This window comes from Gnatocerus cornutus, unplaced genomic scaffold (assembly GCF_029298725.1).
Source record: "Gnatocerus cornutus isolate USDA-ARS CGAHR unplaced genomic scaffold, icGnaCorn1.1 ctg00000023.1, whole genome shotgun sequence".
Lineage (NCBI taxonomy): Eukaryota > Metazoa > Arthropoda > Insecta > Coleoptera > Tenebrionidae > Gnatocerus > Gnatocerus cornutus.
Genome location: NW_028275375.1, coordinates 185,381 through 212,131, shown reverse-complemented (window position 1 = coordinate 212,131; position 26,751 = coordinate 185,381). Strand labels below are relative to the sequence as shown.

Sequence of the window (26,751 nt, the reverse complement as noted above, 5' to 3'; positions counted from 1 at the left end):
TCCCCAAATTTATCAAGATTTCAAATAAAAAAAAAATTTGTTTTTATATATTTATCAGCTTACAACTCACAATGCACATGTACCATAAATCACAGAAAAAAACATCTTAAATTAACAATCCAGTTATGAAATCGTGCTTAATTGACTATATAAAGGCCGACAAAAATAGTTTTTATTTTGGATAGAAATGAGATATCACACAAATGCCTTCGTATTTGATAAAACAGTCTAATTTCGTCGACCTGTGTGCAGTTTTGTATCACATGCGCAAAAAACAGCGTCTAAACAGACTTTACAATGCTACCAACATGTAGGAAAAAAACAGAAGACGCCCAAACACATTGAAACTTTCAACACCTAAAAGTCTTTTTACATCGGAGTTTCATTGTCTGCCGCATCTTTATTCTTATAATGAATCTCATAAATGAGAGTATTCTCGGTGTTAGGGATCGAAACGGCCACAATCTCCTTGTTCATTAGGTTAATCTTATCTTCCTCAATTTCATCGATGATTGTGGCGATTCGACTTGGAGACTTGGGGATTCTAATATTATAAGACCGTGAATAGGTGTCTCGGAACGACGAGTGTTTTGTGCGTTTGCCTTTCATTCCGCAAAGGACTTCCTTGAACGCGTTCCGCATTCTGTCGGACATGACGTTGTACAGAATTGGGTTGAGAGTCGAGGAGAAGTAGTAGAGGATTCCTGTTACGAAAAACATCCAAGTGTTGGCTTCGGGGTAGTTGGAGCCGCCGTAGATCACCAGGAGGCGTTGGGCGTGGAACGGCGCCCAGCAGACGAAGAAGCCCACCACCACAGCGCCTATAAAAATGTTGGAGTCAAGAAAAATTTAGTGAGAATCTTACTAAGCATTCTGATGACGCTCCTGTTGGACTGCGTCCTCCTGCTGTCTCTATGGACTGATCCCTTCAGCCCTTTGCCTAAAGTCTTTTTCGTTGTTTTGGATATTGCCAATCCCATTTTTGTGTATTGCACAGCAATCGCCATCATCGGAATAATAAAAAACACCAAAGTGCTTATTTCCGTCATCGGGATTCCTTCAGGTTGCGATAACATCCCGCAGAACGCCGATTCCTAAAACGCCAATATCCTAAGAACTACCCTACAATCTTCAATTCTTTACCCAAATAATGTTGGTTGAATTATGCGGATAATACAAATAATCCACCTTCGTATACAGCGTGAACGGGAGAGCGCTGAAGAAAGCCACAAGCCATAAGCAGACGATTATTCTCACGGCTCTCTGCAAACCGGACATTGCATGCAAATGTAACGGATAACATATTGCTAGATATCGTTCCGTGGAAAATGCGACGATTGTGAGAACTGAGACGTAAGAAGCCCTGAAATGGGGGAGTGAGCGAATTATCGGTCTCTTTATTGGTGTTTACATTTCGGAGAGAAGCGCTCGCAGTTTGCAGAAGCCGTCACCCAAAGTCCATGGATATTGGTGCCAATAAAGGGTGACGTCGTTCGGGAGACCTGCAAATGAGGAATTTTTGAATTTGAATTTTTACCGCCGTTTTTTAATAACGCGCCCACTTTAAATTACGCGTAAAAAATTGAATTTCGGGATTTTACAGCAGTAAACGTTGTAACATAACTAATGGTCACAATTTTATTAATTTATGCTCGGTTGCTTAATTTTTTTACCACACTTTTTTACGGGATTTTTACTTTCTTGGGTTGGTGGGTTGGTACCACTCGCACCGTACTTCATTTCAAAGAAACGTTGCCCCAGGCTAACATTTGCAAATTTTTGGAAAAATGTGTTGTGTTGTGCTTCCCAGGGATAAAATTGTAAGTTTTTCACGTTTTCTTTGCCCTTTAAACGTTGACTTTACAGTAGCAAACATTGTACACAACCAATGGGCACAATTTTGGTAGTAATAGACGTTTGCTTAATTTTTTCATGACTTTTTTTGTGGATTTTTACTTTCTTGCGTTGTGGGTTGGTACCACTCGCACCGTACTTCATTTCAAACAAACGTTACCCCAGGCTACCATTTGCAAATTTTTGTAAAATTGTGTTGTGTTGTGCTTCCCAGGGATAAAATTGTAAGTTTTTAATGTTTTCTTTGCCTTTTGAACGTTGATTTTCGCATTTAGATTAGATTTTTAAAGTTTTTGCGGAATCTAACTCCACTTTTCGCGCGTCGGTTTTTTTTTTTGATCACTCTTTATTAGAAAGAAGAAAATCTAAATGAAACTACATGAGATGTGAAAATTAACTGAATATTACGAATCTTTATGAATATTTTTATTAGTAGTAAGTGCATGAGAGCGCCTCTTTTAATTATTTAATTGTTTTTGTGGTTATGCCAATTTCAATGTTAACTTCTTTCAGTTATTTCTAAATTTTGGGACAATGAACGGCGTTCTACATCAATTTATGTGGCAATTGGCACTCTGGATGGTTCTGAGCTTTGCACACAGACGTGGAAACAAAAAGAAAATTCAAAAAACAAATAGCTTGGAACAGACGGTGAGTCACTAGAGCTAAAATAGGGTAAATTCATATTTAACGATTTCATCATTTTAAAAAAAGGATGTAAAAATGTGAATGTAAACAGCGAAGTAAAGTGTCTTGTGTAGTCTGACGCCCGCAGGACACAAATATGAAGTATGAAGTTCAGGCGGCTGTTCTCTTGAATTCTCAACATGGTTGTGGCGAAATATTGATATAAACTACCGGAAGTATTTTCCAAGTATCTCGGCAATGTTACATGGTTAATTAGAACCTTTGACTTTTAGTTGACAAATATAGTATTACCGGAAGTCGACATTTTGTTTTTTTTAGGTAAATTTGCGCTATTATACCTTATTTTTCGCAGATTCCAAATCTTTTATTTTCTCAATATGGGGGCTGTGTCACTATTAATACACCTTGCACTTTATCTCTTAAAATCTTTAACTTCGTACGTAAGTGAACACAATAAAAGCAAATTTTGCGCAAGTCAGACTATCTTTTATTTATCCACAACATTTTGCGTTGTTTCCAACTATAAATTTGGTCGCCGCTACTAATTACGTCCCTCTTGAATTTCCATCCGATAATTACAGCCGCGTTTTTAGATGAATCGTTAATTACTAAATTAATGCCAGAAGTTGTTTCATTTTAGATTTATCACCGCTCCATCTCTTGGATTACTTAATTATACAACTTACCGAAAACCAAAAGAGTCAAGTCGCTAACAGCTAAATTAAATAAATAATAATTGGTGGCGGTGTGAAGCGAACGATGTTTGATGATGACAATGCAGACGGCGATGTTTCCAAGTAAACCAGAGACAAATATTAACACGTTGACGATGGTCAAAGGAATGGCCATCTCGAAGGGCTGTTGTTGGGCGCCTCTTAGTTCGTGGATGTAGCTCCATAGCTCCGTGTGATTTAAGGAGATGTTTACATACGTCATGTCGGAGGAGGTCATTCTTAAGTTCAACAGTTGATTTTGATACTAGAACAGAATACACTCATCTTGTGCGACACGTTTCTGATTGTTAACTTGGTAAATATCACCTTAATAATACAATGGTTTCAGAGATTTTTATCTAAATACTGACTGCATTATTGTAATTAAGTATATGGCCGTGTTATTGAAGACAAGATAATGGAATTAATGGATACGTGGCTGAAAAATAGGGAGAAGTTTTAATGGCAGTTTATGAAGGCGTGTAACTGGACGAGTATGTTTTAATTTAAGTCGTTTTAATGACTTATTTTATGTGGTTGAGTTCTAGAACCATTTCGGCTGTGTATTATAAATGGCAACCCCTTTTAAAATTCGATATCCAGAATCTAAAAACGCCATTAATATATTCCGTTTGCGAATATTGTCGGCGCGTTATATTATTGAAAACCGGAAGGCTGGAAATGTGCTTAGTTTTCAGATCCTACTTTCTTGGGCGTCTAAAGAATTTAATAAAATCCGAGATTATGCCACACGAATATGTCGTAACCTTGCATCTTCAATTTATTTACGCTTCAATTTTCGAAAATCGAATCAATAGTTGTTTATTAATTGACATTTTTTACTGTTTTCGTATACAATTAGGACGTAGGGCCTGCAGCTGTAGCGAAGCATGAACCTTGCGTTTACCTAAACTGTATAATTACCGTTTCAAACAGGCAGCGGTTTAAATATTCAAACAGAAACATCAATCAAAGTGAGAGTAAAGCCTAATTTACATTGTTTTTACGGTAAACGAATTTTTGTTTGGGTTCGTTCTGTTGGTAATTGTTTCGTTTGTGCTTTACCAATTATGTCAACATCTAGTAAATTCGCAAAACATCAATCAATAGTCCCAAAAAGTAAAAGATCCAAATTTTTATACATTAATTTGATTTGACATGCACAGAAATGTCGCCAACTGCATTCATAAATTTAATTAGTGCAAATAATTTCGCCTCGTGGTGCATCACCTGTTTTTAAAAATCTCTCATTAATCTCAATCTCGCACGTAAACCCGTCACGCGAAAAAACACAATTTAACTTTTTTAATTCACAAAATTTGTTACCAAAAATGAAAACAAATCACATTCGAGACATCAAACGTACCGAATTTTCTCAATAGTTTATTCATAACTCACATTAACACAGCCAACTTACATAATATCAATAGGTAAATCCATAATGATGAAAAAGCGAGCAAACGCTTTCATGAAAATAACTTTCCAGTGTCGTCGTTCCGGTTGCAGGTCTGGCGACTAACTGAAACTGTGCTACCATTGTGTTGATCTGGTAATGATCTACTACACATCTTCGTACTGATAACGGAAAGTTGCCACTGCGATTTCATTGTACTCTCTACTAATTATAACACGAATGTGCACATCGGACGATGAGAGCTTTTGTGCATTCGCGCCTGGATTTCCGTAAACTTCGCAGACCTCGTGGTAATGAATTTTTGCCGAAACGAAATATCTAATTGTGACGAATTACGATGCTATAATTGCATCTGGTTTTGGATTCGCGAGAAAATCAATGAAAATTCGTGGAAATTTTTAATAACTGTGCGAGAAAAGTTTGTATTGTCGGCTTAAACGTTTATTAGGAACTTTTTTCATATTGGTAATCTTTTATTAACTGTTTGATTCGTTTTCAGGTTTTATTTTCTTCGTTTTTTGCTCGTTTACACGAACGAAAAAACACATATGTTGTAAAAAACGTCGATATTTGTAAGTTTGTAATTTATTTTTTGTTTTTTACTTAGAAACGCTTTAAATTGGCCAATCACAGTCGATAAATCTCAAGATGGTGTTCCGTTGCCAAGTTACCAACAAACATTTTTCCTTGTTTTACACTCAGATGCGCTGTGATTGGCCACATTAACATAACATAGTCTATGAATTGCGTTGAATCACCCTGTATACTAGAAGGAGTAATTTGAACGTGTCACGATCTTCGATTTTAGCTCACCTGTCACGTCAAACAATCGTTTTTTCATCTGCTAATAAAAAAGTTTCTTTATCCATTTCTTTGTTGCTGCCTTTAAGAAATAAGTTACAAATAGTTTGATATCTTAAAATAGAAAGTTGTGTACACACTCGATATTAAATATCTTTCATTTAATTTCAGTTGTTTGCCAGGAACTCCGTAAATAGTCCTGCTTGTATTCTTGTATTTTTCAGAAACATACTGTCTTAAAATTTTCATTTTGACTGGACGTTGAGTTAAAAATTAGGATATTATTTTAATTTTTATCCCACGCTTTCAGAACCACTTTTCCCAATTAAGGATACTTTTTATTCGATTATGAGGAGCTAAATTGAATTTCGTTTCTAAAAGCGACACTTTCCGGTCCCTATAACTGAAATAAATACAAGGTAATTTATTTAGTTTCGTATCTTTCAAGATAATTGCAATAATGTATCATCGTTTATTAAAATAATTGTTGAAATCAATTCTCATTGACCTTATTCTTAGCTCGCGTTGGATTTTCAAGATGAAACGAATTGCTGAAGTTTGAAGCACGGCGGGTTTAATATTTCTTAGAATATTTCTTGCTAGAAATTAGTTTGCTTCATTATATTAGGTGAATAATTGAGTAAGTTATATTGGAACTGGAAGCTTATTAAATTTATTGCATTTTGAGATTATTTAGTGCTTACACCGGTGAGTTATTAAGAATCCAAACTGCCACGTGATCTTCATATTGATCTTGTTTTTCAAACCTGTACGTTGCAATGAAGTTATTTTTCGAAAACTTTACTAATTAGACTTTGAAATTGATTTATGAAATATTGATTTTGGTGATTTATCGAAGCCAATATGCAGATTAACTTAAAAGTTTAGACATAAAACTATATACAGGTGAGCCATTACGATCTAGTTGTTTGAGGAACAAGTGTGTCTAAAATCGAGTCCATTAACGCATGATTTCACAAACAAAATCGGGCAATGAGCGGTTGATAATAAATATTCAGTATTCGACATTTGCGGTTTGTTCTCAGGGCACGACGGCCAGTGGCGCCGATTCTGTGCGATTTTAACTTATATTTGTATATTTGTATACTCTAGTGTCTACTGTTTCAGGCTCCCTTGAAAGAGGATTCCTGCGTTGACGTGGTCCTCTTAGAGAAGTGGTGTGAAATTCAATCTCCTGGCCTAACAAGTGATCCCAGCACACAGAACGCGCCGCTCAAGAATGTTTATAGAAAACCGCTTAAAGTCTACTTACCTTCGTCAAGAGTCCAAATCGAGGCCGATACATCGTTTCCAGTAAGTTATTTGACACCTGACGGACAAAACGTCCAATTTACACCGCTAAAATATCGAAAATGTTAAAGGAGTGTGGTAACCCGGCGCCTCCACCATTTTACAAAAATTGAGACAAAATCATTACAGCAATTCTTTATTATTTTATAATCTAGCCGCTGCCATTAATTCATTTTCTGAATGAAACTAAAGTCCTCGGACTTCGCTCTCGCTAAATTCACGCCAACCGCAAGTTTTGCGTTTTCTCCCAGCGTTTTGTTCTTCGGCGAAATCCTCGTTTTGTTATTAAAAAGATGTTTCATTTCGTCTATGACACTCTTCCTGTCGTGTAGTCTGTTTTCAGAAAAGAACTGTTTGCGACATTTTGTAAACGAGCAATCAACTTCTTGTTCGCCTTCTTTAAAAATGGTGAAAATCCCCGCATCGCTCGATCCCCCGTCCTCCAGTAAGTTTTCCAAACGCGCGATCTCAACATCGAGAGCGGCGAGTTCGCACCGGAAAACTTTGTTTTGTATTTCCAGCCGAAGAATCTGTTCTTTGGGGTCGTTTTTAATAAACCGTCGCGTGTTGCATTCGATTTTGAGCCCCATGCTTTGCATGATGGGATCTTGGGAGCATCGTCGCCCAAAAACTGATTTTAGTTTCGGTAAAAAGAGCAAGAAAAGAGTTAAACTGGTGGATGTTAGAATACTTGAGGTTCGTGCTAGATAACTAGTGACCACATAGTCGCTCGTGAAACTCGTCAAAACTGTGATAATAGCGCTAAAAATCGCGCTGTAAACACAAATCCCGATATATTGCGAATCGTTCAGCGCTTGCACTTTCACGTGGCGTGTTTCCCACGCCATGAAGAGACCCATGATGAGAATCAAACCTTTATAGCCGTAAATTGCGACGAACCATCCCATGGTGTTCTGCGATTGACACACGAGGACCTACGGAACATTATGATTTCTTCATTTTATTGATTTGTTAAGTTACTTGTGGTTGGTAAACGACGCCGCGGTGCTCCGAATTAATTTCTAAAGTTAAATTGTATAACCGACGTTCCATAGGATCGATCATTACCCACAGTGTCACAATAATTGCGTCGATTATTAGAGGGATTAGAATCAAGACGATAAGTTGGTTGTCTTTTAGTAACTTGTCTTTGGCGGTGTGGGGGGCGGTGTAGTGGGTGAAGATCCGGTGAACGCGGTAAGTCTTCGCGAACATGGAGCCGAAGGCCAGGGAGAAGCCGGAGGAGAGCAAGTAGGCGCGGATCTGAAACAAAAAAAGGTGGAAATCAAGCTAATTCTAGCGTTGAAATCTCCTATAGTTTAATTTTAACTTTTAATTGAATTGTTTCTAGTAGTGGATTAACATTTAGTTTGACCACTGAACACAGACAAAAAGTTAACATTTCCCAGCAGCTTTCCCAGTCTAATATATTCCCTGAAACAACCTTTGTCCTCACCGTGCAAAGTTCGTCAACATATTTATTCATGGTGGACTTGTCGGAGCCCAAAAGGATGACAGAGAGATAGACTAAAATACAACCAAGCACGGCGACATTATTCAATTTCGGACTTGATAATTTCATCGTTTTCATTCGCCTGAAATGTAAATTAAAGTAAAGAAAAAACACTGAGAATAAAATCCCCATGATACAAATGAAAATAACGGAATAAAATAAGTATTCAGGGACTGTGATGAGGGATACTTTTAATATTCTTTGAGCAATGGGAATTTGGCGGTTCCACCAATTAACGGGGCGACATGATTTGCATTGGAAATCGAGTTGGTTCGTGTCGGGATCAAAAACTGCGATGTCCTGATTATGGCCATCTGAAAATGTGTAATGTAATAAAAGGCGTTTTAGAATTTCGATGGTTTTACTTTGTAATTGACGCAAAACGGAACTTCCAACGCGGTCGGCTCCAATAAACCTCAGCGGACCCTGAAATATTTCACTGATATAATGGGAAGTTGATTACACGAGTCGATACTAATAAAGGCGCTACAGCACTAAAAATTCATCATTGCATTGATTCGTTCGTTCGCCTCATTGTTAATCACTTATTAGAGGGAACTGGGCAAATTTCTCGCTTGTTGTGAACACAATTAATAATAAACACACGAACTATGTTACAGGCTTCCAGTTGTGCCAAGTCCGGACCTGACTAGGTGATAAAATAACAGAATTACATCGACAGTTTCAAATAGCCTTTCGGCAAAATGATGTAATTACGTCTTTGCAGATAAATTCAAATTTGTTACTCCTAAAAGATTAAAACAAAAGTTTATTTTTCCATGCGACTGTTGCGATGCGCACAGAATTGGATTACTCGTGTTTTAATGTTTAGGCGACCTGAAATAATGTTTCGTTAGCAAGTTGGAAGCTTTGTTATATTTATTAGATTGTGTAATCCAAAACTGTCAAACTAAATACTTACAGAGACTCCCATGAAACTCAACGCCGCCATTCTCTGCACCACCTCGCACACTAGATCGTTCCTTTTGTAGTCGAATTTTTGTTCGTATATTGGATAGACGCCTTTTAAACTGAGCGCCATAGCCCAAACGGCATCATAAGTCAAACTAGCATATTTAGAAATTTCGTGTTTCCTTAGTTTAAGCTCCGATTCGAACCCTAAACTGTCCTAAAAAAGTCTGCATTCATGTATTCTGTAATTAGAAGCAATGTTACCATTCCTGAAACCGACGCGTTATTAGCAACCACGTTGTAATCAGCGACTAAAAACAGTCCATCCACCGCTAATCCCAAAGACTCGCACTTGGTGGATTTAAACCACCACGGATTCTTCCGGTCTTGCATAATCCACACGTAGTCCATCCCGTACATCCCCAACTTGTTGACTTCACAGAAGATCGTCGGCGCGATGTCCACCGATAAAGCCGCTATAATAATCCTGACGTTTGAATCCTTTAAAATCCTCAACTGCTCCTTGTAATTATCCAAAGAGAAAGTGACGGTGGTAACACACGTGATATTTTCGTTCTCAAAATCTGCAATCAGGCGATTGAGAGGGAGCAAATATTCGTTTTCGCTTTGAGAGAATGTGGCGACGACTTTCCATCCGAAATGCTTAACGAATTTTACTTTGGCCGCGTTGTGTGACGAGTCGGGAGCCACCGTGCGGAAAAATAAAGGAAATTTGTTGCGATCGCTTAGCGCGGGGGATGTCGATCCAAAAGATATCTGGAAAATTTAATATCAATCCGTGAAAAATTGGATTTAGATGCGTAGTTTAGACGCTTTGAAATGCGGGTAATGAAATGTAGAATGGCTGGGGAATTTGAAAGGTATTGGTAGCCCTGCAGGCTTGAAAACTTCACCTGTAGAAGGTTCCAGTAAGGTACCACATGGGCCAAACTTTCCGTCACGTTCGAACAACTCGTCCCCAGCAGCATCACAATAGTCTTCCTCGAATAAACAGCGTGGAAAAAACGGTCTATTCCGACGCCAGGATCACACTGGAGCCCACAAATTATTGTTAACTACTTCCATTAAAACTACTTACCTTCGTGTCATTAATAATAAGTTTAAGAGTGTAGTCTGGAAGTATGTTAAAATAGTTGACATGCTTAATCGCCAATTCCGCCGCGGCGATTTCACTTAATCCCTCCGGGCGTTTACCCCATTTAGTCGTCAGTTCAAACAACCCCAAAATATGTATAATCTCCTTGGGGCTACTCTCCTTCCGTGGGAATCCATCGAAATGCCCCCCATGAATGACCGTCGCGTTCAATTTTATTTCCGTAGTGTTTTTGAATCCATGCGAATTTGATTTTTTTAGCATGTATAGACTCGTTATTGCGGCGGATGTTAGGAAGAAAACGCACAAATGTCTTTGAAACGAACGTGGCGACCACATTGTACATAACTAACAGGATTTTTGAAAGAAATCATTGGAGCGAGTTCTTCGGGTTTACAAGAGGTGCTTCAACGTGCGCACGACTTGGAGGCGCTCCACAATTGACAAGTCAGCTTTTCATTTTTACTTTGTGGGCATTATTCTTTTGAAATTGTGAGCACTTGAGAGGCGCTTAAGACGGGGATGATTTCGTAACTTCAAGTGGTAATTGTCAGGCAGGCTCTGACAAAAGTAACGAAGGAAAATGTGCGGGCAACTCGACTATAACTGTGTTTTAGGTTTATTTTGTTTATTATGGTAAATTGATAGCTCGATTGGGTCTTCATTAATTTATCCCAATTATTTTCGGGATTTCCTGCGATTTTCCCACTCGAACATACCGAATTAATGAATTTATTAATAGGAAATTCACGAGTGTTATAGATATTTAATTTTAATTTATAAATATGCAGATTATGCGCGAATCTATCGCTCTTCACATGCCCCATATTTTGACTATATGCTATTATTGTAAAATTTACAATGCGTGTTTGTCTTCTTCTTCTATTTAATTAGATTTTGTCTGATTGTATAATATAATAATCCATGTTTTACGATACCACGTAGCGGCCATAAAGAGGTAAAACGGCCGCTTTAGTATCAAATAATTAGAAATAAAACAATAAATAATTTTAATGCCATTTATATTTATCATTTTATGTACACTCTACATAATCATTTCAGATCAAAAAGTTTGATGCGAGTTGTCACTACTTTCAAATACAGATCATTGTTTTTGCATCCCTCAAGGAAAACAATCGCTATAAAAAACAGGCAATTCCTCAGTACAAAGGATTGTTTTCAATTTTGATCTCCTCGACAGCTTTGACTTCTTCACTTTGATGTACTTTTCTGTGAGTTGCCAAAGCCCCCGACTGTGCAAAAGCGTGTCCACATATCCTACAAACATACGGTTTTTCTCCAGTGTGCGTCCGGATATGAGCTTTCAACCCTTGATTTTCTGTAAAGCTCTTCCCACAGAACGAGCAAACGTGCCTTCTTTCTCCATTATGTGTCCTCATGTGAACTTTCAAGTGACTGGAAGTGGTGTAACTTTTTAAGCACATTGTGCAAGAGAAGGGTTTTTCTCCTGTGTGAGTTCTCATGTGGGTTACTAGGTCTCCTGATCTGGCGCAGGCTTTTCCACAGACCTATAAAGGCACATTTTGAGTTTTACTGTGAAAAATCGTATGATCGAGTGGAAGCGGCGCCTCTCTCGATCATACGCCACTCCAGAGTGACATACACTACAAATGTATGGCTTATAACCTGTGTGTATCCTCAGGTGCATCTCCAACTGGCTATTCTGTGCAAACCTCTTCTTGCAAATGGAACAAGCATAAGGCAACTCGCCCGTATGTTGCCTCATATGAATGGAAACATAGTGGCTCTAAAACCAAAGTTTTACCAACAATAAAACGACAAAACCTCCAATTGACCTGTGTAAAAGATTTTCCACAAACCGGGCACAAATACGGGCGCTCTCCACTGTGTATCCTCAGATGTTTTTTTAGTACAAAAGAGTGTGAGAAGCACTTATCACAAATCTTACAAACATACTTCTTCTCGCCTGAGTGTGACTTAGTGTGCGACCTCAGTCCATTGGGATCTGCAAATTTCTTCCCACAAACTTGGCATTTAATTGGTTTTTCTCCAGTGTGAGTCCTCATATGAACAGCTAAGACGTTCGCCTCGTAGAAACCTTTGCCACAAACCGTGCATAAATGGCGCTTCTCGCCACGATGCTTCCGAAGATGTCGTGTTAAACTCCCTGACTCTGTGAACGTGTGTGAGCATAACTCACATTTAAACGGTTTCGATTTGAAGTGAATGCGAACGTGGCGCTTCAGCACTCGTAAATTAGCGAAATCTTTGTCGCAGATCGTGCATTTTGGGACACCGTCTTTTGGGTGAGCGACTTTGTGTAAAACCAAATCGTCTTCCAAGTTGAAACCTTCTGAACAAATCTCACAGTGGAAATTAAACTTTTTCGTGAATTTCCTAGTTTTCGTTTCATTTTGTACTTCTTTTGGTTTGTCTTCAGTTTTGGGATCGTCACAGTTGTCTGTAAAATCGATTTTGAACAAATCGTCCAATTTCAGGTCCAAATCGTCGATTTCATAGGTGCTTAACAAATGCTGACGGAGAACGTTGTTGGATTTTAAACAAACGTTTTTGAAGGTGTGGGCACTGATTAGTTGGGTCTTACATTTGGTACAAATGGATTGGGGCAATTTGTCGTCGATGTCGAACTGGAAAGAGGGATGTAGATTGTTTGGTTTAACCTCAAAATTTTACCTCTAGTGATGTGCAGAATACAAACATTTCTTTTAGTTCTGAATCGAAAGTCGACATTGATTCGTTTTCTGATAGACATGCTCTGCACATTCTTTCCACGCTCACGTTATTTACATCGAAATTAGTCATTACTGTTGATGTTGTTGACATGAAACATAACCACAATGTCTTATGTCAATCATAAATGTCAGCCATCAGCTGACACAATTTTGTAACAAATTTACAATGGAAATCGGATTGAAAGGTTTTACAAATTCACAGTACATAGTTTAATTTGGGTAATGGCAATAGCAATAAAAATTATAAATTACATGTCCCAAAATTAAAGTTTTAAGAAAGTTGCAAAAATCACGTTTCTAAATCGGTCGATATCTCGCTTATTTATGAAGCAATTAAAAAAAAATTGATCTCATTTAACGTAAAATTTCGAGTAGAATCCAAAAATTAGCGCTAGATTTACATGCGTCAAAAAATAACCGAGTCAGAAGTGTTTAAAATTGGTCATAGTGGGCTAGGTATAAAGGTCGATATCTTCAAAACTATGAGATGTATCAAAGTGCGGTTTGGAAAATCGTTTTTCTCGCTTCTTTTTACATAAGAATAAGTTGCTAAAAAAAAATCAAAAAATTTGTCGAAAAATTCGAATTCAATTGAAAATTGAATTTTTAATGCAGTATTGTTTAAAGCTCGATATCTCCGAAACTATGACATATTTATATTCAGCTGGAATCTTTACCATTGTTTTTCTCGCGTTTTTTACACAAGGTTCTAATTCAAATTCGAAAAATTTTTCCAAAAATTTTAAGACCAAAGAGGTACCTTATGGTTTTTCATACTTTAATTTTTGTTGAGGCAACAATTCTGAACCAAAATTTTGAAACCATAATTTTTTAACTTAAAAAATAACCGAGATAAGACAAAAAAACTGTAGCCAATCCCGAAGCCGAACAGAATTTGAAAATTGGTAACTATGGACACATACTATCATCCATTGGTCAGTTAAGCATTAGACTCTCGTTGCCTAGGAAATTGGGATGACCATTTACTCCACTTCTCGAATAAGCTTTTGGGATTGGTTGTTAACTTTTTATCAGTTCTCGAATACTATTAAACTTGGTCAATTTTTGTTTTGAAATTTACCATCTGTATTGCTGTCGGCACTCTCCCTTGCTCTCTGGGGCGCGAGTTCTGGGACACACTGTATATTAAATTGCGGTTTTCACCCTCGTTTTCTTCGTCTTTAAGCGGATAAAAATCATATGTTACATATCCTGAATTTTAAATTTTATGAAAGTTCGGTCAATTAAACGTATATAATAAGTTGACAAATTAGACTAAAAATCATGGGAATAAATAATTAAGACAGTAAAAATTAGTTTAAAAGATCTGAATTTGAAAGACTGCTCCTGATGTTTTAATAAAGAATAATAGTAATATTCTTGTTAATCTCCACAAATGTATAAAAAAATCGTATTTTTGCCATATGTGAATAGATGTCTAATTCAAAAAAATTCTGTGCCAATGCGGATGACACAACACCAGGTGACCTTAACTCGCCAACCAACCTGAGAAAGCGCCGAAATGAGGTCGAGAGTCTTTGATATTTTCACTCGTTAGTAGTGAACACGGCTCCAACAAAATGATTTCATAGTATAAAAGTGGCTTCAAATAAAATTCAATTCAAAAGTTACCACCAGTAAGTACATTTTTATCATTGCTTTAATTAACTTGTGCCATTTCTCATTTATTATTCCATTCAAATCGTCTTTATAGTTAATTAAATTCAAGGAACTTTCAGTGAAATCACTCGTTCATGACTTATAACAGTGTCTTCCTTCCAGTGAACATGTCGAAATTCCATAACGGCGTCAAGTTTGCAAAAAGTTTCACTCGAAATCACTCAACTTCGACTCTCTGCCCTCACGTGGAAAGTTTAGCTGAAGGAAAACCGTACTCGGAGATTCCAGGACCGAAGCCCATTCCACTTCTGGGAAATACATGGAGACTTTTACCGTTCATCGGCCAGTACGACATCTCCGATGTCGCAAAACTATCGAAATTATTCTACAAAGAATACGGCAAAATCGTGAAATTGTCGGGTCTGGTCGGTAGACCCGATTTACTCTTCATCTACGACGCCAACGAAATTGAAAAAATCTACAGACAGGAAGGCCCCACGCCCTTTAGACCCTCGATGCCGTGTTTGGTGAGGTATAAGAGTGTGGTTCGAAAAGACTTTTTCGGGGAACTCCCGGGAGTTGTCGGAGTGTAAGTTTTTTCACTTTATTATGTTGGTTAGATTGACTTTGTGTTATCTGGTAGACATGGAGAGCCGTGGCGAAAGTTTCGAAGCAACGTCCAGAAACCGATTCTTCAGGTTCAGACGGTGAAGAAGTACATTCAGCCGATTGAATGTGTGACCAATGACTTTATCCAAAGGTTAGTTTGACGTTTTATTGGATTTTTTGAAATTATTTGATTCGTTTTAGAATGCTCGACATGAAAAACGCAGAAAACGAATTGCCCGCTGACTTCGACAACGAGATCCACAAATGGGCCTTAGAGTGTAAGAGAGCGAAATTGTCATCGAACTGTAATAACTAGTCGGTTTTAGGCATCGGACGAGTTTCTTTGGACGTTCGATTGGGTTGTTTAGATCCAAATTTATCCCCAAACTCCGAGCCACAAAAAATAATAGAAGCTGCGAAATACGCTCTTCGAAACGTGGCAATTTTGGAACTGAAATTCCCATTCTGGCGGTTTATCCCAACGCCTCTTTGGACTAGATATGTGGAAAATATGGACTACTTTGTAAAGTATGTTGACACTCAGAGTTGCCAACTGGAAAAAATACAATACATGTTGTAGGATTTGCATGAAACATATAGACGCAGCAATGGAACGTTTGAAAACCAAACAAGTAACCGATGAGAATGATCTTTCGCTGGTTGAGAGAATCTTAGCAAACGAGCCTGACCCCAAAACGGCTTACATTTTGGCTCTAGATTTGATTTTAGTCGGAATCGATACTGTTAGTTTCACATCTAAATAAACCAATTTTAACTCTGTTTTTTCAGATATCAATGGCTGTGTGTTCCATTTTGTATCAGTTAGCAACGAGACCGGAACAACAAGAAAAAATGTACCAAGAACTCAAAACCCTGATGCCGGATCCAAACACTCCTCTCACTACCAAACTGTTAGACCAAATGGAATTTCTCAAAGCGTTCGTTAAAGAAGTCTTAAGGTACGAAAACCACTCACCACCCACGTCTCTAACGACTTTATTAGAGTGTACTCCACTGTCATTGGAAACGGAAGAACCCTCCAGAAAGACACTGTTATCCACGGATACAAAATCCCGAAAGGTACCCAAGTGGTGTTCCCGACTCTGGTCACCGGAAACATGGAGGAATTCGTGAGTCGTCCCGATGAGTTTCTTCCGGAACGTTGGATGAAGAAAGCCGATGATTATAAAATCCATCCGTTCGCTTCGTTGCCTTATGGATACGGAGCTCGCATGTGTTTGGGTAGACGCTTTGCAGATCTCGAAATACAAGTGTTGCTTGCAAAGGTACATTAATTTGCGACAATTAAATCTCTCTACTGTTTTTTTACAGTTAATTCGGTCGTACAAGTTGGAATACCATCACGAACCGTTGGAATATAAAGTTACGTTCATGTATGCTCCTGAAGGGGAACTGAAATTTGAAATGACCAAGCGAAAGGAATAAATTAGGTAATACATTGGGAAATAAATTCTTATTCTGGCATTTGTAGTTTGATTTTCGTCCGTGAACTTGTTCCTGTATAAAAGATAGTTCTGAGCGTAGTAACCTTGGCCTAGAAATGGCCATTCATTTTCGATGTAGTAACTTGTGACTCGAATGACAGGTTTAACAGATTGTTTAGTGGCGATTTTGAGATAATTACGGAACTGACGATACGTGCCTCTATTACTACCAACACAATTGTAAATTGCAAAGCTGATTGTTCAAATATTTTGTAACGAACCGCAAAAATTGTGCAATTTGTCGCTTCGTTAAATTAATGTCTTTTTCAAAATAATTATGAGGATCTAGAGAATTTCAAACGCAAAATATTTCTCTAATGAAACGTGGGAATGTCATTGAATCTTCGTGTAATTTAGCGAAAAGCGAGACTCATTGTTATTATTGTCTGTATTATGAAATGATTCTCATATCACGTACTTTATATCCGATTGGATAATCTATGAATTACGATATCGTTTAGCGTCAAATAATTATAGATAAATTAATGTCAAAATACAATTTTACCTTTTTTATTTTTTCTTACATTTCTGGACTTATTAGGAAGAAGAAATTCTTCAGCTTTCGACGTTTTTCCAGCAATTTCTTCCACTTTATGCACGATTTATGTTTTTTTCACTCGCACTTCAAATTCAACAAAGTTCGTTACCATGACAACAAAAGCGCACACTTTGAAATTTCGAATTTTGGGAAAATCCAAGTAGTTTCAACTTGTCACCAAAATCAATGGTGCCAATTAGAGGAAGAAAAAAAGTAGTGCAATTTCGTTTGCAAAAGAAGAGAAAACGAGTTTTCAATAAACGTTCAAAATGACCATAATTTTGATAAATACAAACGTGTAATCGCCGTAATAACAGTGGCTTTATGGAGCGGCAAATGGGTTTATTTTCACAATTTCGAATCCACTACGCCACTGCACTGATGAAAATTAATGTCAGTTTGACCATCGCCGACTCCATCTTATACCAAGCCTGTTCAATAGCTTCCGAGATCTGTTCCCGCGAAGTAGGCCATGAGTACGTGAGGCGTGCGTACACTAGCGCCACTCTCGACAATTTCTTGAAACACAGTTCTCGCATTTTTTGATTTTTAATTATATATTTCTGATTAGTAGCCGTTTCCGCGAAGAGAATTATCTGTTTTCTTTATGGAAGTTCAGAGAAATCGCTTTCCTTGCATTCCAGACGCCGTAATTTTTGATGAATTTACCCGACATACCTAACCTATCATCACTTCAACCTTCAAAGTGACGGAAATGTCACCAAAATGAAAGAATTATCACCAGAATTTGATACGTTTTCTCGTCGTTGGGGTCGCTGGCGTATGTACGGCGATGACCTTGAGGGAACTTTTTGCAAAGGGGAGAAATCAAAATTGAACAGGCTTGGTATAAGATAGAGTCGGCGATGGTTTGACATTAATCAAAAATTTGTTTTTGTTTTTTTACAAATAAACGTTTCTCACTCTTAAACAGATGAAGAAAACCCAAAAAAAACTTCACAGAATTGCTTTTCACGGCTCCCTCCATCACCCCTTTCGCCATAACGTTACCTAACACCCTGTATAAATATGCAGAAACGTTTTTTCAATCCCACAGTATGTGCATACCTAATATTATGTTAAATGTATTGTTGTGTAATGTAAATTAGTCGAGTTACACGGCGCGTAATTATATAACGTGCAGTTGCACCAGCTCCTAAGCTTCGATTAATATTACAGTACTGTTATGTCTTTAAAATCGGTAGTTTATGTCTTAACTATAAAACGTTCACTCATATTGCACGACGTGCTCTCATCAAATCTAATTGTAAGTAGAAAGTCGCACGACTTGCTTTTTTAATTTACCGCAAAACGAAAATAAATATTCTCGTCTGACATGATTTAATTCGCGAGTAAAAACCTCACTTATAATAAGGGAAAAGCGTATCCGATTTAGAAAATAGTAATTTCACAGTGCATCGCGACGGTACGACGCGATATGAACATTTTTATAATAATCGTTCATCAACAATTTTTTGGGGTCAAATCTATTAGAAGTGTTTCGCAATGACGAAAAAAGCTCAATTTGGATTTTAATATCAATTTTGTTTTACTTTTCCTTTCACTGATTTGATAAAAACGTGCAAATAATTGCAGGTGTAAAAAAGATCCCCCTCTCACGAGTGGCTGAATTTGTGGTTGAAGGTGCTCTGGAGGGGACAGGCAATGTGGAGCCGAACCAACAGACATTTTATAAGTAAAATTCGAAGCTCGGAGTTGGGAAAATGAAAATTTTGAAAGTGACGCGGCGGGCAATCAGTGCCACTCGGCTCCAACAGGACGTCTTGAGTTTACAGGACACCACCGGAGTAAAAGAGTGGGAAACTGCCGTTCCGTACGAGAGAATTCCAGGACCCAAACCCTTGCCCTTCTTAGGGAACACGTGGAGGTTCATCCCGTTCGTTGGTATGTTGTTTCTTCCTGTTTCGCCACCTTAAGACTGTCTTTTCCAGGCGACTTCCAAACCGAGCATATCGACAAAGTCTCCAAGACCCTTCATCAAAAGTACGGGAAGATCGTCAAGATGGAGGGCCTTCTCGGTCGCCCCGACATGCTCTTCCTCTTCGACCCCGACGAAATCGAAAGAGTCTTCAGGCAAGAAGACGTGTTACCATTCCGACCATCAATGCCGTCGCTCAATTATTACAAGCACGTCTACCGGAAGGATTTTTTCGGCGACAACTGTGGAGTAATTGCAGTGCATGGCGAGAAATGGCAGAGTTTTCGATCGAAAGTCAATCAGATTATGTTGCAACCGCGAGTCACCCGAATGTATGTTAATGCCATTGCCACAACGTCACAAGAATTGGTAGACAGGTGAGTCGAAATCGAAGTTGTTACTCAAGCTAATTCGGACAGAATCGAGACGATTAAAGATGACGAGGACGAGGTGCCCGGGGATTTCCTCAACGAGATACACAAGTGGTCCTTGGAATGTAAGTGTTAAGTGGCGAAGAAACAGGGGTACCAACTGTGAGGATTTTTTAGCGATTGCTAAGATCGCGTTGGATGTCCGTTTGGGGTGCTTGGACCGCGACGCCCATCCAGACACTCAAAGGCTAATCGATGCGGTTCACACATTTTTCATGCTGGTGCCAGTTTTGGAACTAAAAGTACCATTCTGGAGGGTGTGGAGGACTCCTTCCTTCAAGAAATACCTCGCCGCTTTGGACACCATAAGAGAGTATTTAGTCGGGGACTATAAAAAGAGAAATCAAGAGTTTTTTTTCAGAATCACAATGAAACATGTTGACATTGCGTTAACCAACTTGGAAGCGCCAACAAAGGAACTGTCCGTGTTGCAAAGAGTGTTAACAATAGACAACGACATTAAAACCGCCTCTAATTTAGCGCTAGACTTGTTTCTTGTGGGAATCGACACGGTATGATGGGAACACTGCTTTCCACCAATTCCTCCAATTTTTTTAATCCCACAGACATCCAACGCGGTGGCGTCTATTCTTTACCAACTCTCTCTCCACCAGGAGAAGCAAGCCATTCTTTACGAAGAAATAAAGAGATTATTACCACCTGACTCGCAATTAACTCATGACAAACTCGACCAAATGCATTATCTCCGCGCTTGCATCAAGGAAACTATGAGGTCCGTTTCTTTCGCATTGTCTCAATCTAATGTCGCTTTTTAGAATGTATCCGGTGGTGATTGGCAATGGCAGATGCACAACGAGCGATAGCGTAATTGGCGGCTACCAGATTCCGAAAGGAGTAATTACCTCGTAAATTGCAATTAAGTTTTTATATAGCGGCGGCTTTGTAGGTACAGGTGGTATTTCAACACTGCGTCATCAGCAATTTAGAGGAGTACTTCCCGAAGTGCGAAGAGTTTCTTCCAGAGAGGTGGATGAAAAAGTCGGCGAGGCATTACCACCCGTTTGCTTCTTTGCCTTTTGGGTTTGGAAAAAGAATGTGTTTAGGGCGGCGGTTCGCTGATCTGGAAATCCAGACGGTTCTTGCCAAAGTAGGTTTTTGTTGTGCTGATAGCTCTGACTTTTAAATTGTGCTTTTAGGTAATATCGAATTACAAAATCGAGTACCATTATGAGAAACTCGATTACCATATTCATCCGATGTATACACCCAATGGGCCTTTGAAACTGAAATTTATAAAGCGGTGAAAGTGCAGTGGGTCAAGGTTTGGGAATTATGTTAATAATTGCGTTTATACATATTTACGAAGAAGTGGTAGTTTTATTAAATTCCTGTTAAGATCCATTGAATGTTAAGGTGAAGAATACTGCGCAAATCTTGCACAATCTTCTCAATGCTCCAAGGACTTTTGATAGAAAAAGTGCGGCCTCGTCATCTTCGGTGGTAATGGACTTGACACAAATTCTTGCGGCGCGATAACGCAACATGATTCTCGTTTTTGGGCGTGAAAACGATTACAACAGGCTTGAAGCTAAACGTTTTATCGCTTATTTTAATACAATGCAATCTTCTAGGGAATTGTCATAAAAATTTTGACATGAATTTTGTCAAGTTAACTCCTCATCGAACTTAGTTTCTATTTTCCCGCCAGGTTGTGCAACACCTGAAGAGTTAGCTGACGAACTAGAAGAGGCCATTTTTCACAATTAGCGCATAGCGAACCTTAAAGACATCAAGAACCCTAACTTGAGAACCAACTTTAGGATTGGGGCTATACCAGCGAGTAGGCTAGTACTGAAGAGATGGCCAACGATGAAATTAAACCATTCAATGATGCTCAGTTGGCCACTGTGCAAGGGACTAAGACAGACTTGCTCAAATGTGGTAAGTGCAAGAAGAGGAACTAGATCCAAACAAGGTCAGCTGATGAACCAATGACTACATTTGTTCTATGTAATGAATGTGGCAACAGGTGGAAATTCTGTTGATTTTATTTCCTTTAGGTGACTTAAGTTGAATGGTTTCACTCATGAGTCAACAAGAGTTTTAGTTTTAGTTTTATCAAGTTTTATTGAAAATCTACACTTACAATGTTAATTCACAAGTAATTTTAAGTAAACCTGAACAGAGAAATTACAAAACTATCAACTGTTTAGTTGATTTTAATTTTATAGTTTGGTTGGGCCGCCCAGTAGGTTCCACCATGTTCAGCGACAGTCACACTGAAAACCAACAAATAAAACGTCTTATTTACTCCTAAAAACGACTTACAAGTCTTGGTAGTTTCCGGTGGCTTTCGGCGCCTTCCACTTCAGAAGAAGATTGTTCTTATCGACGGCATTTTTATGGGTAGCCGGCGCTCTGAATAACAACATTAATTACACCCTATTACCTCTCCATAATTTACCCCTTTGGTTCCATGACAGTTTATGGTCTTCGCGAACTTATCGGTGTCCGGAATGTTAAACGATCCAACTGCTTTGTTTTCGTTCCTAACTTGCAATAAGAATCCTTTGGTTTTGCTTCTTTAGCGCTCAGAGTTATTGTGTAAGGGAGCGGAGACTTTTGGGGCTCCACGGGATATTTTGGAGTTAAATCATCACAGATCGATTCTGGGGCCCCAGCGGAGTACCCCACGCGGTGGATATGAGAGCAGACACGACTACCAGAGCAATCTTCATTTTTCTAAAAACAAAAAAAATAGCAAAAAATTCACTACTATTGGAGCGCAGTTTCCATTAATTTTAACTGGTTAAAAATAAGAAAGATCGGACATTGAGGGTACCTTTATTAGAAAGAAGACAAATTCTGACCAATTATTTAGAAGAAATTGTATTTTATTTAAAATATATGAGAATCTGCTTTAAAAGTAATAGACACAATTTACAACACAGGTACAATTTACACAAATTATTCAGCTGTTGGTGGCAACATATCTCCTTTATACAATTTCGCTTCCACTCCGCCTTCGGCTCCTTGTTCTTGTGCAATCAGCAATATTTGCTCTGTTTAGGACTGGTGACACCGCTGGCTTGACTCAGCTTGGTTACAGACTTTCGTTTCCACATGGACGGCTGCTGAAAGGTACCTAAAGGAGTGCCTTTAGGTACCTAAAGGAGTGTGTTTCCACATGGACGGCTGCTGAAAGGTACCTAAAGGAGTGCCTTTAGGTACCTTCCAGCAGCCGTCCATGTGGAAACGAAACGTAGTGACGTTGTGCTTTAACCCGATCTGAAACCAAATAGATTAGTGCCTATATTCACAACACTCATATTCATACCTCTCCAGTGGATCGCGATCTACGTTCTCGTAGCGTAGAAGGCCCCACAAGCTTTCGCTTCTCTTCAATTTCAGCTGGCGTAATCTTAATCTCAGGAATCTGTCGGACTTTTTCCAGCTTGTTTTCTTTCGCTTTCGTTGCAGCTTGAAGATGTTCCCTTTGAGGACGAAGCTTGGCGTCGAATTCCTGGGTCATTTTCTCGTTGTGTAACTTTAAGTTCTTTTTCGCAATAATGCTGCGCAAAAACGAGATTTCTGCTTCTTGGCTTCGCACTTTTAAATTCAGCTCTAAATTTCGGGCTTCCGACTCGGCTAACTTGGACTTGACGTTGAAATATTCCTGTTTGTTTTTCTTCAACAGAGCCTTCGTACAAATGTTTTCTTGCTGGATGTCGATCAGCCGCTCTCTGAAGTGATTTATTCGCTGGCCGTCTTCTGACTGCGCATTTTGGATGATCTGTTGTCTTGTTTTGAGGGTGTTGATGAGTTTATCGAAAGCGGGTTGAGCTTCTTCGATGTTAAGGAAGGAGGTTTGGATGTCGGGCAATTTCGGACCCACGCTTACAATGCTGTTGGTTTTAACTGGAGCAGAAGTGGCTGTTTTCTTCTGAATTTTCTTCTTACAAGAAGTGAACTTGGGTTCAGATCGAGTGACTGTAATATCTTGAGTGGTCTCACCGAATTTAATTACTTGCAAGTTCATGTCAAACTCCGCAATTGAAGGGTTCATGCAAACAATCATTTCCACGCGTCCTTCACCTTCGAAGAAATTCTTGAACAACAGAGTCAAGCGACTGTCTTTATATGGGACCGATTTATTAGAATCACTCAATTGGTTTTCTCTTAGAATCTCCAAACAAGTCCGCAGAGTGAGCAAGAAACTATTATTTTCGAGAATATCTTTTAGTAATTGTTTCGTATTCTGATGAGTTCTGTTACTTCTTTCTGATGCTGCCAAGTGAACCAAACTCAGCTGTCCGACTTTAAGCAAGTTCGAGTCGGGGATGATTGGTTGGCCGTTTTCGTTACGGACGATTTGTAGTAACTGTACAACTCTTATGGTAAAAATATAATGGCCATGACAAGATAAAACGGTGTCGGCCATTTTCTTGCGCTGTTGGCCAATGTTAAATAGCTCAAATGCTTCCTCAGCCGATTTCACCTCAGATTCAATCACCGGATTCACATAAATGTTTTTTTGCGAATCCTCGCGTAAATTTTTCCCTTGAATGATCATTCCGGTGTTTTTCTCCAACAAATCAAAGACCGTGTTGTTGGAAATTTTTATGTAACTTACAAAAACCGAGTACAGACTGCTTTCATTGATATTCATAACTTTAATTCCATCGTTAATGTAAGTCTTCTCGCGGCTGTGCTTCTCGTAAGTGCTTTTAGAGGTTGATCGCGGAGTTGCTTCCATAACATCCTCCTGTGACTGAATTTTGAAACCATTCCTTTTATCAGACTTAATGAGATTTTTCGGCGCTTGATACGACGAAATCGTGTTGAAAATGGTTTGAATACATTTGGGCAGAATCCCAGGGTTCTGCTGGTCCCCTGTTAACGTATAAGTTTTGCCCGACCCTTTAACTCCGTAGGTGAAAAGAAGCCCATTTTTCCCTTTGAGTAAGTCTTCAAGCAACGGATACGCAACATGTTCAAAAATCTCCTTTTGTTCAGCAAAAGCAGTGAAAATGTGCTTGAATTGATAATGCATTTCGTTTCTAACTATCTTATTAGACTCGGCCGGTGTTGATAATGAAAGAATTGTTGGAGAAAGAGGTTTAATACACGTAGATTCTTGGTCGTTTTTCAGTGGTCGCAATCGACAAAAAACACTTACAGCATCCTTCTCTTTCCCAGAATCTGGAGTTCTCTCGCGGCGAATTCTTGGGGTAAAGTTGCTAACAGGATTCATCTTAACGTGCTTCAGTTAAACTTTTATAAAAACGTATTAAACAATACACATTTCAAGTACACGAAACGAGCGACATGCACCACACAAACCGTTTCACGTTTTTTTTATTGTAGGCTGTGATAGTAGGTTTTTTTTTAATCGCTTTAAATTCAAATGGAAGGTGTCAACGCGTCGGTAAACACGGTTACTGTAAAGGCGCTCGGAAGTTCGAATTTCCCAAATATTCAGTTCGATAAATAATGTCTTGATTGTTATCTTGTACGTTAATTTACATGTATAATAATAGTCTAATTTCTTGTCAATCTAATAGTCAGAAATTATTATATTAAAAAAAATAAATATAAGGTCACTAGATGAAAACTTCTCTTTTGTAAGGTAGCAACTAATTTTGTGTTTAAAAAATTAAAGAGATAGACATATAGTTTGTACTGTGAGAGATTGAATGACAGAAAAGTCACTAAATCTACGCGATAAAAAGTGTTTCATACGCGTGAAATTTAAAATAACAAAATAAGCCCACTGTCCACGGTGAATCGAATATCGTGTGATTCATTAAATTTCCATTCTAGGTAGGCCGTGTATTTTGGACGTGCGTTGACTTCTTGTTCGATAACTTGCAAATATTAAGTCGAAACTACTGTAATGGTGTTAGTTACGACATGAATTTTTTCCTCAAAGCCAACTGCGAATGAAAATTTAATGAATCACACAATATATACTGGACAGACTATACACTCTGTACTATTCTAACTTTATCGGCTTTAAATACTTCAGTCATGACAATTCTGAATTGACAACTTGTCAATACTTTGATGTTTTAAACGTCAGTAAGGACAATGAGAGTAATGCACAGACAACACTGAAATTTTTGAGACGTCAAAAAATGACGTGTCCGCGGCTGTAAGTTCATATAATGCGTTCACAAGTCTTTGCAGCATCATTGCTGGGTGACTTTTATCCATTCTTTTAAGCCCTTTGCAGTTTTCCTCCAATTTTTGTCTCTCTTTTTTTTGGTCCTTCAACACTACTTCTCTCCACTTCCTTTTTAGTCTGTCCATACCACATTTTCATTCCAGATTTTGACACTCCACATCGTTAATAACTCTATCGCTTCCAATTCTTCCCAGCTGGACCTACATTGTATTCTTCTTGACTAACACGGAAATGAAAAGCTTGCTGTATAGAGAGCACAACTTCGTCTTTTGTTGTCGCCTCTCCTAGACCCTAAAGTCTGTTTTTCGTCTGCTGACCTAAAGATGTAATTCTTATTCCGCCAATTTTTACTCACTTTGGGCTTCTTATTTCTGATTTTGTGATCCAAGAAGTGTAATAGCCATTTGTTTGCATGCATGAACTGAATTTGAGCAGACTTCATTCTCAGACTTCATATTGCATGGAGAAGTGCCCAATACAAATTTACTGCCAGCATGTATCCACACTTAATCTACTTTCTCATGAAATTAATAAAAACCACACATCGACATAATGTCAAATTATTTACTTAAAGTCCGTTTTTTTTTAAAAACCACCCACACCGCAATTTTCCCCTGCATTACAACCGGCAACGTTGCCTAGAGAGATTTTTGGTGAGAAAATAGTTGTCAAATTTTTGACATTTCTGAAAATTAGGCAGTGTTTCCGTTAAAAACGTTTCTTTTACAGCCTGTAGGATTGCAAATCAAATTATTTAATAGTGAAAAGACTCGGCACAGCCTGAAAGGCCGTTTTGTGTAATCAAATTGTCAATTAGGCAGCTAACCTATTTGATTTTATCACCAAAAAGTCACCATCGACGACGTTGCCGGTTGTAAAGTGGTGGGAGAGTGCGGTGTTGGTGTTTTTTTTAATAAAAAAAAACGGACTTTACTTAGCTCTGGGG

The 26,751-nt window shown here is 38.4% G+C and overlaps 5 protein-coding genes and 2 pseudogenes across 10 annotated transcripts; 2 read left to right on the top strand and 5 right to left on the bottom strand.

The window, feature by feature from the left end:
* Positions 1-139: 139 nt before the first annotated feature.
* Positions 140-7,665, bottom strand: LOC148166149 (neuropeptides capa receptor-like). Of its 2 annotated transcripts, none has more exons than XM_088049370.1 (6): positions 7,616-7,665; positions 3,189-3,480; positions 1,412-1,502; positions 1,144-1,363; positions 866-1,094; positions 140-821 (listed from the first exon to the last, which is right to left on the bottom strand). In XM_088049370.1, exons 2-6 carry the CDS (start codon positions 3,451-3,453, stop codon positions 370-372), a joined length of 1,257 nt encoding a protein of 418 aa, XP_087905496.1. In that variant the 5' UTR covers positions 3,454-3,480; positions 7,616-7,665; the 3' UTR covers positions 140-369. The 2 variants fall into 2 exon arrangements, with proteins under 2 accessions (XP_087905496.1, XP_087905495.1); XM_088049369.1 differs by lacking the exon at positions 7,616-7,665 and adding an exon at positions 4,633-4,855.
* Positions 6,652-16,722, top strand: LOC148166147 (putative cytochrome P450 301a1, mitochondrial). Of its 3 annotated transcripts, none has more exons than XM_088049362.1 (9): positions 6,652-6,744; positions 14,798-15,224; positions 15,279-15,395; positions 15,446-15,522; positions 15,571-15,772; positions 15,825-15,987; positions 16,034-16,203; positions 16,248-16,530; positions 16,577-16,722. In XM_088049362.1, coding segments are annotated over exons 1-9 (1,554 nt in total). In that variant the 5' UTR covers positions 6,652-6,743; the 3' UTR covers positions 16,691-16,722. The 3 variants fall into 3 exon arrangements, with proteins under 3 accessions (XP_087905488.1, XP_087905489.1, XP_087905487.1); XM_088049363.1 differs by lacking the exon at positions 6,652-6,744 and adding an exon at positions 14,475-14,652; XM_088049361.1 differs by lacking the exon at positions 6,652-6,744 and having other exon boundaries at positions 14,693-15,224.
* On the bottom strand, positions 6,876-10,638 carry LOC148166148 (gamma-aminobutyric acid type B receptor subunit 2-like). Its single transcript, XM_088049360.1, has 8 exons — positions 10,266-10,638; positions 10,081-10,218; positions 9,431-9,943; positions 9,177-9,383; positions 8,620-8,680; positions 8,198-8,568; positions 7,723-8,004; positions 6,876-7,676 (listed from the first exon to the last, which is right to left on the bottom strand). Exons 1-8 carry the CDS (start codon positions 10,617-10,619, stop codon positions 6,906-6,908), a joined length of 2,697 nt encoding a protein of 898 aa, XP_087905486.1. The 5' UTR covers positions 10,620-10,638; the 3' UTR covers positions 6,876-6,905.
* Positions 11,286-17,337, bottom strand: LOC148166146 (uncharacterized). 3 transcript variants are annotated; one of them, XM_088049366.1, is made up of 5 exons: positions 17,255-17,337; positions 12,957-13,087; positions 12,098-12,910; positions 11,905-12,048; positions 11,286-11,809 (listed from the first exon to the last, which is right to left on the bottom strand). In XM_088049366.1, the coding sequence occupies exons 2-5, from the start codon at positions 13,083-13,085 to the stop codon at positions 11,441-11,443; spliced, it is 1,455 nt and encodes a 484-aa protein (XP_087905492.1). In that variant the 5' UTR covers positions 13,086-13,087; positions 17,255-17,337; the 3' UTR covers positions 11,286-11,440. The 3 variants fall into 3 exon arrangements, with proteins under 3 accessions (XP_087905492.1, XP_087905491.1, XP_087905493.1); XM_088049365.1 differs by lacking the exon at positions 17,255-17,337 and having other exon boundaries at positions 12,957-13,181; XM_088049367.1 differs by lacking the exon at positions 17,255-17,337 and having other exon boundaries at positions 11,581-11,809; positions 11,928-12,048; positions 12,957-13,181.
* Positions 17,338-19,011: 1,674 nt separating this feature from the next.
* On the top strand, positions 19,012-20,986 carry LOC148166145 (putative cytochrome P450 301a1, mitochondrial). The gene is made up of 9 exons (XM_088049364.1): positions 19,012-19,192; positions 19,240-19,603; positions 19,646-19,722; positions 19,775-19,970; positions 20,019-20,169; positions 20,224-20,390; positions 20,434-20,512; positions 20,565-20,765; positions 20,815-20,986. The coding sequence occupies exons 1-9, from the start codon at positions 19,012-19,014 to the stop codon at positions 20,920-20,922; spliced, it is 1,524 nt and encodes a 507-aa protein (XP_087905490.1). The 3' UTR covers positions 20,923-20,986.
* Positions 20,987-21,827: 841 nt separating this feature from the next.
* On the bottom strand, positions 21,828-22,356 carry LOC148166144 (putative defense protein Hdd11; annotated as a pseudogene).
* A 71-nt stretch (positions 22,357-22,427) lies between these two features.
* On the bottom strand, positions 22,428-24,872 carry LOC148166143 (kinesin-like protein KIF23; annotated as a pseudogene).
* Between the last annotated feature and the right edge of the window lie 1,879 nt (positions 24,873-26,751).

What these genes read in the sequence shown, in the direction of transcription:
- LOC148166149 (XM_088049370.1), bottom strand. Translation starts at nt 3,453, where the DNA reads ATGACCTCCTCCGACATGACGTATGTAAACATCTCCTTAAATCACACG. An exon ending in ATTCAACCAACATTATTTGG is followed by an intron (nt 1,095 to 1,143) that starts GTAAAGAATTGA and finishes TTGGCGTTTTAG; the next exon opens with GAATCGGCGTTCTGCGGGAT. An exon ending in GAGCGTCATCAGAATGCTTA is followed by an intron (nt 822 to 865) that starts GTAAGATTCTCA and finishes ACATTTTTATAG; the next exon opens with GCGCTGTGGTGGTGGGCTTC.
- LOC148166148 (XM_088049360.1), bottom strand. Translation starts at nt 10,619, where the DNA reads ATGTGGTCGCCACGTTCGTTTCAAAGACATTTGTGCGTTTTCTTCCTA. An exon ending in CTTACTGGAACCTTCTACAG is followed by an intron (nt 9,944 to 10,080) that starts GTGAAGTTTTCA and finishes TAAATTTTCCAG; the next exon opens with ATATCTTTTGGATCGACATC. An exon ending in ATGTTGACGAACTTTGCACG is followed by an intron (nt 8,005 to 8,197) that starts GTGAGGACAAAG and finishes TTTTTGTTTCAG; the next exon opens with ATCCGCGCCTACTTGCTCTC.
- LOC148166146 (XM_088049365.1), bottom strand. Translation starts at nt 13,106, where the DNA reads ATGTCAACAACATCAACAGTAATGACTAATTTCGATGTAAATAACGTG. An exon ending in TATTCTGCACATCACTAGAG is followed by an intron (nt 12,911 to 12,956) that starts GTAAAATTTTGA and finishes CCCTCTTTCCAG; the next exon opens with TTCGACATCGACGACAAATT. An exon ending in GTGGAAAATCTTTTACACAG is followed by an intron (nt 12,049 to 12,097) that starts GTCAATTGGAGG and finishes CTTTGGTTTTAG; the next exon opens with AGCCACTATGTTTCCATTCA.
- LOC148166147 (XM_088049361.1), top strand. Translation starts at nt 14,770, where the DNA reads ATGACTTATAACAGTGTCTTCCTTCCAGTGAACATGTCGAAATTCCAT. An exon ending in ACCAATGACTTTATCCAAAG is followed by an intron (nt 15,396 to 15,445) that starts GTTAGTTTGACG and finishes GATTCGTTTTAG; the next exon opens with AATGCTCGACATGAAAAACG. An exon ending in AATATGGACTACTTTGTAAA is followed by an intron (nt 15,773 to 15,824) that starts GTATGTTGACAC and finishes TACATGTTGTAG; the next exon opens with GATTTGCATGAAACATATAG.
- LOC148166145 (XM_088049364.1), top strand. Translation starts at nt 19,012, where the DNA reads ATGAAAATTTTGAAAGTGACGCGGCGGGCAATCAGTGCCACTCGGCTC. An exon ending in ACACAAGTGGTCCTTGGAAT is followed by an intron (nt 19,723 to 19,774) that starts GTAAGTGTTAAG and finishes AGGATTTTTTAG; the next exon opens with CGATTGCTAAGATCGCGTTG. An exon ending in GCTTTGGACACCATAAGAGA is followed by an intron (nt 19,971 to 20,018) that starts GTATTTAGTCGG and finishes GTTTTTTTTCAG; the next exon opens with AATCACAATGAAACATGTTG.